We start from the raw sequence: 11,709 nt of genomic DNA, 5'->3' as shown, positions 1-11,709 counted from the left end.
CACGGGCCGGGCACAGCACGGCTGCGGGGCACAGCACGGCTGCGGGGCACGGCGCCCTGCGGGCACAAACAGCCGTGCCCCCCCGCACTGCTAAGGTCTCCATCTGCGGCAGTCCGGGCGCGGTAACTGGGGCAGGCCCTGTCCCCGGCACCCGGATCCACCCGCCCAGGCCCAGGTGGGAGGAGCGGGCGGGGTCCACCCGCCCAGGGCCGGGCAGGAGGGGCGGTGCACACAGGCTCGCCCGCACCTGCTCCGTCCTTCGCCACCTCTTCCTCGCCCACCTGGCCGCGCTCGGCCGTCCCCGCCGCGCTCGGCAGCAGCCGCCGCCACAGCAACATGTTGCCCAGGAGCGCCTCGTCCATGCCGCCGCCTCCCAACCCCGCTGCCTACTTCCCGCCTCCCCGGGTCACGCTGCCCTCCGGCCTGGAGATCCTGCGCACCTACTCGGGAGCCGTCATCTTCCTGGAGATCGTGAGTGCGGGCAAGGGGTGGCGGCACCGGCCCTCCTTCCCCTCAGCGCCCCGCAGCCGGTGGCACGGGCGAGCTTCAGCCCCGCTCCTCACCTGCCATTTTGTGTGAGGGAAAGGTGCGGCGGCCGAGCCTGCGGCAGCGGGGTGCTCTCGGGCTGTCCTGCTCTGGTCCCGGGCGGGTGGCTGGGACACGGGGCTGTGCCGGGAAGGGCAGCAGGACCCGGCCCCGCTCCCTTCAGCCTGCCCCGGCGTGTTCACTCCCATCGGTGTCGGTGGGGCGAGGTGCTTCCCCCCGGCCTGGCCGGCAGCACCAGGGGCTGTGGAGATAGGTTACATGGGGGTTGTTTAAGCTGTCGAGGACTTTGGGCTGCACAGAGTGCCCGACCCAAACCCGCCATGGCGAGTTATGCCGGTTCTTGCCTGAGTGTGTTACGGGTCCTGTGCAAACTCCTACAAGTATAATTTCATGGGTCTGTTAGACCTTACTGGAGGACTTTTGAGTTAAGGCTGAGTATGAGGCTCTGCAGTGGTGCTAAGTAGTAGGAGAAAAAAAAACCTTGGCAAAAGTCATCTGATTTTAATAATTTTTCTTTTTTTTTTTTTTTGTGGGGTCATAGCAGACTACTGCTTGGGTCCTGGTCTCAAGTACTGAATCAGTAGGGACAGAAGGGTAATTAGGTTGGCCAATGTATTCTACATCTGACAGCCTACCTGAAGTGGACAGCAGTGGGCAGTATGAGGGAAACAGCGCAGCAAGGAGCGCTGAGTCTCTACAGTAGTTGCCTAAATGTATTTTTAAAGAAGCCTGCAAGGTTGCATGTTCAGAGTACTGCAAACATTTCATGTGTCTCTGCTTTTTGTTTAACAGATGCTTTGTGCTATCCCTTCTGCTTCCTCATTGCCCATCACTATCTGGTCTCTGAGTAACAGACACCTGTAGTCTTGTGAAACTAAAGAAAGTTTTGTTCTTCACAGCAGCTAAAAAAAGGAACCCTAGGGAACCACTTGAAGGCTAGTACATAAACCCTTGGGAACTTTAAACTAGACTAGCAGTGCATCTTTAGATATACAGTGCTGCAATGTAAGATGAGAAAGGAACCAATTAATTTTATACCAGGCATCTTTTGAAAGGTATCTCTCATCCAACCTTAATTCAAAAGAAATTTCTCCGAATCTGAAAATGTAACCCCTGACTTTGTAGTTGTAAATCTGTAGGAATTAAAGCGGGGAAATAGTAACTTGCTTGGTTGCTGTCTTGATCGTAGCTGTCACTACACTGCAGGCTGGATTATGAAGTTAAATCTTCCTGTAAAAAAATGAATATATTTCAGATGGCAATTAAGATTTTCTCCAGGTTTTTGTTTTTTTTTTTTTTTTTATAAAGAGACAGGATTTGCAGGGAGAAATAGTACCTTCCTTAGGCCAAGAGCTGATTAAGCTGTGCAAGCCATAGAGTACATAAATTCTCTATCAGCCCATCATAGCATAGCATCCCCACCACTCATTAACTGTGATCAGCATGCTGAAAAGAAAATTGGTGGTGCTGAATTCTTCCCTAGGTTATAATAATTCTGGAAAACTGAGTGTTTTTCTAGTCATTATCACACAATTTACAACTTGCCTTATTCTGTATTCTAGTTTTTATTGCTTAATATGTTGTCCTTTTTATTACAAATGCATTGAAAAAGAAAATGCAGTTTCATCTCTTTTCTATATTTCATCTGTTTAGGACTGCAAAACTAAACAGTATGAAATTGAATCCAAATCTGATGTACATCCTTCTCATGCAAACTAGTAAATCAAGAAAGATTTGTGTGTGTGTGTGAGTCATGTTTTCACATTTATTATATTTCCTACAAAATGAGAATAAGGGTAACATTTTCAGCATCACCACACAAGTCACCTTGGTCTGTAAATCCCATTTACAAGATTAGAGCTTTTAAGAATTTCAGAGTGGGTTCGTCTTGTCACCACTTAGTGCCTATCATTTCTGAGAGTGGCACTTGGGCCCTCTGAGTACATTTGAAGTGTTGCCTTTTGGCTTCTAAAAGTAATTTGAGAATGTGTTGATTGGTGGTATTAGTTCTTACACAGAAAGGACTGAATAAAAGTTGTCTGTTCATTGTCTGTGTTTCTCTCCTTGCAGCTGTTTGGAACAATAGTCTGGATTTTGGTAGCTTCTACCCGAGTTCCACTGCCACTGCTGCAGGGATGGGTAATGTTTGTAGCAGTGACTGCATGGTTCCTGTCCATTGTGTTCCTGTGTGTGTTCCTCTTCGGTTATGCAAATAGAATCGCTGTCAACTGGAACCAGACAGTAAGATTTTTTTTTTACTTATTTGAGTATTCCCTTCATTTTGTGAACTGGAAATCATTTCATGAGAAGTACTGATCCATAGTCTTAATGCCAGGCCTTCTGTTTTAGTGGAAAGGTTTTCAAAACAGGAATTCAAAACTTAAAAAAGGAAGAGCAGGGCTATAAGGATAATGGATGAAATACAGGACCTGTTTTATGATGGATGCTGAAAGAGTCCAGCTTTTGAAACTGAAGGAGTATGCTTGTCCTCTCTGAGCACATAAAATGAGTGAGCAGCAGGAAGAGAACTAGTTTAACAAGGCATGGCAACAAATTCGTATGTATGGACAGAAATAATCGCAGACTGGAAATGGGAAAACATTTCTGGACTATTAAAGAAGTCATAGCAACACTCTGTGAATAATGGGGGTACATGTAATAGCGTAAAGGAAGTGATACATTTATGAACACAGTGTGATGTGGTTATCTGAGATAGCAGGGGCTGGACTAAAGAACCCACGAAATCTCCTCTAGTTCTTGAAAGTCTTCTGCTGACTTTTGGTTCAACTCCTTAAAGCCAGGGATAGCATTGGTGAGTGGTTGTTAGACCTTAGGTAGTCAAAGGCAGCATAACCTGTAGTATGATATAGCTTAACATCTTTCTAGGAAGCTTAAAGTTTATCTTTCTTAAAGGAAACCTGGTAAGACAACAAATAATTACACTCTATTCAGCTTTTCTTCATTGTGGAGACATGACTTGATTCTTGATGTAATGGATTGTTATGGCTTGGGCCGATAGTTCTCACAGTCTGTACCTTTCTGTTAGAAAAGGAAAGTTGTTCATTCCAGTTTTTGCCAACCACATGGATACATCAGGTTATTGACTGCTAATTTACATGCTCCTTTCTTGGCATAATCTGTTTTATACTTCGGGTTTTTAGCTCTCAAGTAGTTGGGTATGAGATGGTATCACTTTCTTATGTTGTTGGAAGTGAATAATAAGAGGTGGCAAAACTATGATCAGGATTTCAAAAAAATCTTCCAAAAGGACCTGAACTTCTAAAATATTAAGAATGGCTGTAACTCCTAATCACTTTCACCTCCCTCCTATGCAGCTTAGTTTACCTATTGATGCTTTTCTTGATCACAGCTGGAATTGCATGCTTCAGTATCAACATCTGTAGTTACTTACCTGTTCCAAGTTATTCATAGATGTTTCCTTTACAATTTGCTTTAAAAACCTTTTGTTTAATGCTTCATGAATTTGGGGCTGCAGCTCATCAGTGCTTAAAGACTGGACTCTATTAAAATGAACTTCAGCACTTTGATAGCAAATACACAGACAGTGTCAGCTTTCCAGCACAATACAGGCAGTAATTACACTAATAATGAGTTACAATTACAGAGACCTTTACAGGGATCTATGCTGTGACATCCTCACAAGTTATGATGCAACAAAGCCCTTGAGCATGTGCATAACTTAAGTAAATTATAATGTGTCCTAGGTTTCATTGAAACTGTCAATTTACAAGTTGCTGGGTGAGGGCATAGCCCTTTATAGATTGAAAATGCCATGCAAACGTTCATCTTACAATGATTATGTAAGTGTGTCTTACGCATTGGCTACTCGATGCTGCAGTAATTTGTTACACTATTAATTTTGTCCCCTTGTAAGGGATACATTGCTGAAAAACTTTCTATGTCAGGAAATTGCTACATGACTTGTATAAAAGCTGCATTTGTGGGGCAGTGTAACTTAACATAAAAAGCTGTCATAACTAAGTCAACATAAATGAATGCAGAGTGAATTGTTTTATTTCTAACATGGTAGCTGATACCCAACCCCTTCCAGCTGTCAACAAAAATAACACTAGATATATCTTTGAACCACTATTTTCAGGTACCCAAATGTCTGTAATTTGTTGGCTCTAAATTATTTAGCAGCACTTCACGAGGATTTTTTTACCTTCTGTTGCAAATAGTTTTAGTGTTTCTAGTAATTGTTTTATTTTCTAAAATAAAAAGTTGTACCTGTTTGCTTTAGGTTGGCATTTGGATAAATACATGGGGTTTGCCATTTCATAAATTAAATTTACAGAAGCTACAGGTCATTAGAAAAATGTTAAGAGTCATGACTTAGTTGTATTGGAGTAGTAGAGGTTAATGCACAAATGTGGTTTAAGACTCCAGGAGCTTAAATATAAGTTTGAAAAATAGCATAGGATTCTGGCAACCCTGCATTTAGTAATACTTTACATTAGTATCAGTGGAGCTACTTATAATACTTATAATGTAGATCTAATACACAGTAGATATCTTGATACTACAAGAGTGAAAAGGTGAGAGAAAATACAGACCTTAGGGAGGTACATCGCTTGGTACATCACTGTATTAAACCAGATGGTATGATAAATACTGTCCTTTACAGCCTGACTCACAACACACTCATTTACAAAATTAGATGTGAACTAAGATAACATGCAGATCTGGTAGTGTTTTACATAAACTTTGTATGAGGTTTCAATGGTGGTACACGTGTGGGGGCAAGGAAGGATTAGACACCATGCTAACAGGTACTAAAAACCAAAAACCCCTGGGGGTTTTTGGTCACAGAAACCATAACCATACAAACATGAAACCTTACTGATGCTACGTAGCTTCACTCTAATTGCTGCCGGGCGAAGGAAATTAGAGGGTTTGGCAGGAGAATGAAGGAAATGAAAAAGTTCGTCTTCTCAAAATCTCTCTCCTGCATGCAGTCAGCATTGTCTTCCTCATGGAGCTATTTGTTCTCCTTTACGAGCAGTGGTGCCAAAAGCATACAGCTGATAACACTGACATAGTTGCTTGCTAGTAGCCCAAGAATAATGGATGTCCCAGATTACGCCTGGGTTGACACAGGCCTTTCAAGGTGAACTTGTGCTATGAAATGGGTAATTCAGGTTGTGATGTGGGGTTTAGTACTTGTCACACAGTGAACACATACCAGCCTGTGGTCTGATGTGGTGCTGCAGGCAGCAGCATGAAAAATGAGTGTGTCTGCCAGCTCCAGTGAGCTTGGGAGGCCACAGCAGTAAATGTCTGATGGGGTGAGTGCCTCCTCAGATGCAGCAGAGCACTGCAGCTTCTCCCATGCTTCAGTGCACTCACACTAGAGTAGGTCCCTGGGATTTTTTACTGTGAGGTACAGAAGTTACAGCAGAGCTGGAGACTTATGAAGTGTGTCTTATGGCCAAAGCTTGAGATTGGGCAAGCGTGGCACATAAAGGCTACCAGTTAGGTCAGGAAGCCACCCTCTGCCCCCTTCTCAGTTCTGTTGCTGTCAGCGGGGCTTTCTTGTGATACTCCAAGAGGAAGTAATTGTTTTTAAAATATTGGAAGGGGAACAGAGGCAAAAAAATACCAAATCAATGGAAAACCAAAACTTGGGAATTACTGCAGCAGTTTTGCCAAAACTTGGATTCCCAGTCACTAGGAAAAGCAGTGCACTCTATGGCCTAACCTCAAATGATCAGATGGTTTTTCATTAAGAGAAAATCATTTCCTGAGCTAATTGGAATGGGAAATTTACAGCAGCTTATATCGTAACTTATCAGAACTGACTAGGGTGTGATTCAAGAAGCTTTAGCTGCTGTAAAATGTGGAACAACTAATGAGTTAGAAAAGAAAAATCTTCCAATAATAGGAAAATTTCACACCTACAAGGAAACAATTGTCTAAATAGAGAAATGCAGCACATTCTCACTTTGATATTTGATATAGTCAGTAGGCAAGGATCTTTCACAGTAATTTCTAATGCACATGAATGCTGTCTGCTGTTATGATGGACTTGCACATGGTGTACCCTGGGTTCTCACTCTTGACATACTAGTAGCCCATTGCACTCAAGTGAATTAAAAGTGTTGGAGATAGGGTATATAATGTGGATGTCATCAAAAAGCATACATTTACTTGTGTAAAACTTAAAAAACTGTGTCTATGGCTTTTGCAGACCTGCTTGGGTATGGACACGGAGTATATATTTAATGGACTCAGGAACTGCGTGCAGTGCAAATGTCAGTTTTGCAGACTCACAACAGAAGATCTTGGAGGAATATTTTAGACGTTTTGAAACTGTACTGGCACTCTTGGTTCTTGCCGTGTGGAAACCACAGAGAGATTTAGGCACCAAAGCTGCTTTTTCATGTGCTCCAGTAATAGAATTAGAAATGAGAGTTAGATGTTTAAACCTTGTGTTCAGCTAGCATTCACCACGGAAGAGGGAAGAATTGCCTAGATAAGGCAAAGAGAGAAGCATGTTTTAAGTAAATCCTGACTCCTGTCCTCTCAAGTCTTGGGCATTTTATTCCACAACATCATTAAGTACTTCCAAATTACTATATTTTATGTAGAGCCAAGTTAGGGAGAGTTGAGGAATGTCTCAGTTCTTGGATTCTGATTTTATCAAGAAGTAAACTTCAGCTGTATCAAGGTTGAGGTGTTTCTGGTCATTCACAGAAGCAAAATCTAAGCGTGGAAGGGGGACTTCTGAGTCTTAGCTTATAGCTAAGAAGGGATTTGGGGGATGGCAAGCTTGTATTGTACTGCTTAAATTGTGATGAACTTGCCCTATATGTCCCTTCTTTTTTATGTAAACTGTATGAAGGGAGAGTTCTGTAAGCTCTAAAAGCTTTAAAGTGATCTAAAAGGTCAGCATATGTACATATAGATGATCACATGCCTTTAACTTGAAGGAATGGTTTGGGGAGAGTTGCCTCTTATCACTAATTATGTTAGTGAATTGCTTACAACTGCAAGCAGCTGTGAAAACTTGTCCAGGTTAAGCTCTCAGATTGATTTAACACTGATTGTCTAAAGGTAATGCTGTCAGTACTTGTTTCATGTTTCAGTGGTGGGGTTCATTTGCACTAAGGCTAGAAGAATTAGATAAGTATTGTAGCCTAAACTGAGTCTGTCATTTGCTTTTCAGGATTTTCTTTTCCATGGGGCTACTTTTGTCTTTTATTTTGGAGCTTTTCTACTGCAAGCAGCAACTACATCTCTGCATCACTTTCCCCGCAAATTCAATTCCACCTCACAAGAGAAGATTATGGCAGATCATGAATATAACATAAGCATAGCAGCCTCGGTACGTATTTCATATATTTATATTTGGGGAACAGAAGTCTGTTGTGAGCCCTTGTAGCCAACTTGGGAACGTAACAGCAAGCTGGAATAGAAAGACGAGCTGTGAAAAAAAGGGATTGCCTTTGAGAGTACCAAACAGTGTCCATCAGAGACGTGCATAAAATATTGGAATAAGCTAAAACTAATGTGGTAGGTGCTCGGTTGCTACTCTTCACTGTAGTGTTGTAAATATATGATCATTACAGCTCATAATTTTTAGATGAGATATTTTGTAAAAGCAATGTTGGTTATTGGAATAGAAGAAAAAGGTAACAACTGAGCCTTCATCAAAGCATCGTGTGAATTTCATGCCTGTGCGGAAACCTTCAGTGGTTTCTTTTATATCATTTAGATAGTCCATGAGGAAAAAAACTTGGACTTATATCAGATATAAAAGTTACCTGTAAGGGTTCTGCTGTCCTTTGTGGCAAAGGTTAGAGTGCTTTTATTGATAGGCTAAGCTTAGACTTCATTTTTCTCACTGTAATTGCATCATCACTGAATCACTGTATCTAGTGATGTGGGTGTGCATAGCTGAGTCAGGTTCTAGCTTTCTCCCTGGCTGGACTCCTGAAAGTCAAGTAAAGGTGTGCCTGTAGGATTAATTTAAAGAACCAGAACTACTGCTGTTATGTTTTTCGTACCATCCAGAGGGTCTTGCATACCTCCGGGAACTGTATATATATATAAAGTTTCTAAAACCCTCTGTGGGTATTAATTGTCTTTAAAACTAAATGCACCATTAATTTTGCACAGGAAATACCTTCATCTTAAGATAAAAACAGATGAAAATAAGGTGTAAGGTTCACATCCTTTCTACAAGAGGAGAATAAAAAGAAAAAGCCTTTTGCTTTGGCTAAGCCAGTCTCTGATGACTTGAGGTGGGCATGTCAGTCTCTAAGTCTAGAGTGCCTCACCACTTGCCAGTAACACACTAGATCACATCTGCTACCTGTATGGCCACATGGCAAAAGGACAGAGTGGTATCTCATAACTGCACCTGAACTAGGGGAGGACTTTGAAATAAGAAAGTATCTCAAAATTTTATCTTACACTGTTGCTCTTCAATCCTTCTTCAATGTGTTCAGGTCCCACTGAATATATGGTCTTTTCAGTCATTTTGTCTGACAACAGGATATTGGGAACTCCAAGAGACTCTTTTCCCCTTCTGTACTATTTTTCCAAAGGAGACTTTAGTTCTTCAAGCTCCTCAACTCCCTGTCAAGATAGGGGAGGAGGAGACTATTTTGTAACTTGCCTCAGTATTTTTAATTAAGAGATGCTGAGAAATGGTGTATCAGATAACTGTAGTCCTCAGTGTCTTTGCATTTTTTCCAGAAGTGTATCATTGAAAAGTCAGGACACTCAGAAAAAAACTGTAATCCTTTAAAACACTTCATTAGAACAGTCCTGTGATCTACATGGAAAAATACTAAAGATTTCTAACATTTTGTGTTTTAAAATTACTTTTGTATATTGTGATAAAAATACACATGTTCATTTTATATGGGTGATAGTTCTACGGTGTAGCATTTATTGAAAACTTCAATTGTCAGTTTATCACTTGTGTGGAAAGCAAGTAGGTAGGTTGTTATGACAAGATTGAATTCTTATGTTCTAAGAGACAGAATCCATCATGAGCACCTGACAATATGAGAAACTTCAGCAATTCAGTTTCTCATTTCTTCCTTCTGGTTTACATTACATATTCAGGTTTGCTGTGCAATGACCTTCAAATCTATACAGTTCAGTGCTTGGGCAATATTAACTTCTGGCATTTCTCAGGAGTTGATTTAATGGCTGGTTATCTGGTCAAGGAGGCCAAATTTGAAGCTGTTTCTGTACTTTTGCAAGTAAAAGGGTTCTGTTTAGAGAGATGTCTTCTTAGCTGTTTGCTGATAAAGGCATTCACTTGGAAACCTGAGATTAATGTTTGATCAGTCTAGGTAAGAGAAAACTAGAATAGAGTGTACTTACACACAATTACTTTGTTCCATAACTTATGCAGACATTCTGCTTCATATTCTATTTCAAAATGTCATCTGAAGCCAGCAAGTCAGTGAAAAGCAGTAATATAGAGTTATAACAGAGAGATTAATAAGAAGACTTCAGAGGATGCTAAACATGTCTTTACCTTAAGCATTTTGGCTGAGGGAGGTAACTTTTGAATAATTTGTGTTCCTGTATTCATTTAGAATAGAAAAAAAAAAACAAACCCAAACCAAATGTAGAGCAACATAAAGTGTGATTCACTTTTTTATTTTTTTCTTCTTTTTCTTCCCCACCTGGTCCTCCTCTAGATTTTTGCCTTTGCAACAGCTGTTTGTTATGGTTGCAGCACAGCCCTGGCATTAAGGAGATGGAGGCTATAGCACTTGAAGAGAGGTTGATGCCCGAGTGTTCTGCGTCAGATCAAATTAAATGCTACTTGTCTGTTTTACTGTAATCTAATTCCAAAAGACTTATTTTTTTTTGCTTTAAATCTGTTTCAAAGTGCTGAAATGCAAATAACTCCTCATAAGGATTTCCCTAAAAGAAAACAAGTTTGCATCTCTTCCCTTCTGATTTTTACTTTTATTCTGTACTCATGAAAAGCATACTTATTGTATGGTATTACAGAGTTCAGGGATAAACAGATACATCATTAGCAAATAAGAGAATTCTAGTGCTAAATCAGAAGAGGAAGAAGATGGAAACTAAACCAATGTGTTAACTGCATAGGCAGCTAAAAAGCTCCTCCCTTGTTAAATCCTGGGATTGGGCCTTAAGTATTTTGCAGCATTACAGTGCATTCCACACAGGTGGGGTCTTCAGGCTCCTTTTAGAGTCATAGGTTTTCTGTGTGCTGCTCCTTGTGTGGTCAGAGCCCAAGCTGACTTTGTGATACCAGCTTAGTATGTATATTATAAATTTTGATGTACAGAGAAGATATTTTAAATATACATCCAGTGAAATCTTTTGATACTCTTTTATAGCCATATCCACCTATGGTTATCTGATCCTTAAAGCTTCATGTGTTCTTTAGTACATGGAAACTGGGACTGTCAGTCAGTAGTTGATTAGTTTTAGGAGTTTAGCTTAATCAGATCTATTTATACTGCAAAACTAAAACAGTGCATCTGTGTTGTGTGTGTGTATATACATGGTCTATATTTGTTTAACAGGAATATTTGCGCTGTTTTACTTTGTTAGAGTACAACTTTGGATTTGTTACTTCAAGTGCTGCGTTTGTTACTTATTATGTGAGTCAATATCATTTGAATGGAATGTAACCAAATGGTGAATAATGTCTGACCTCAATTCTTGCAGTGTTGTTATTTGTTGCATTCTAAACCTGAAGTGTTGTAAAGGTGTTTCTATTTGGACAGGTGCCTACACAAATGTCTTATTGAAAGCAGAGGAATGCAGAGCGGTTCGCCCACTGTGGAGTTTGCTTTTGGCACAAATGAGGTTTAATTGAGCCTCTCTTGAATATCCATGTTGTATAATGGCATTCTATATTTTATATGGAAAAGCAATGTAACAGAACTAAAGGATGGCATTGCGCTCTGCTCCGACACTCATGCTGGTCTGCAGATGGTGAAACTTTTTGTAATGGCAGTAGATGATTTTTACTCTTGTCAATAGTGCCAAATTGATCACCTGGGAGAAAAAAGCTCCCTGTCATTCATAAAACAGCATGCTCACCACATCTTGCCATTGTACCTGAATACTCTGTAGAGACCAGCAGTGGTTGGGTAAGGGAAGACAGGACTTTCCTCATTCCCAGGCCTGCTC

General features: G+C 40.8%; 1 protein-coding gene across 1 annotated transcript; it reads left to right on the top strand.

The window, feature by feature from the left end:
- Window positions 1–222: 222 nt before the first annotated feature.
- MAL2 (mal, T cell differentiation protein 2) lies at window positions 223–11,232 on the top strand. The gene is made up of 4 exons (XM_057415251.1): window positions 223–471; window positions 2,617–2,787; window positions 7,736–7,894; window positions 10,233–11,232. The coding sequence occupies exons 1-4, from the start codon at window positions 337–339 to the stop codon at window positions 10,302–10,304; spliced, it is 537 nt and encodes a 178-aa protein (XP_057271234.1). The 5' UTR covers window positions 223–336; the 3' UTR covers window positions 10,305–11,232.
- The last annotated feature ends 477 nt before the right edge of the window (window positions 11,233–11,709 follow it).

The sequence above is a fragment of the Pezoporus wallicus genome, unplaced genomic scaffold (genome assembly GCF_028554395.1).
Source record: "Pezoporus wallicus isolate ANWC-B61680 ecotype Strahan unplaced genomic scaffold, APGP_CSIRO_Pwel_v1 contig_3812, whole genome shotgun sequence".
NCBI lineage: Eukaryota > Metazoa > Chordata > Aves > Psittaciformes > Psittacidae > Pezoporus > Pezoporus wallicus.
This window is presented reverse-complemented; position numbering and strand designations above follow the sequence as displayed.

What these genes read in the sequence shown, in the direction of transcription:
- MAL2 (XM_057415251.1), top strand. Translation starts at nt 337, where the DNA reads ATGTTGCCCAGGAGCGCCTCGTCCATGCCGCCGCCTCCCAACCCCGCT. An exon ending in CCGTCATCTTCCTGGAGATC is followed by an intron (nt 472 to 2,616) that starts GTGAGTGCGGGC and finishes CTCTCCTTGCAG; the next exon opens with CTGTTTGGAACAATAGTCTG. An exon ending in CTGTCAACTGGAACCAGACA is followed by an intron (nt 2,788 to 7,735) that starts GTAAGATTTTTT and finishes TTTGCTTTTCAG; the next exon opens with GATTTTCTTTTCCATGGGGC.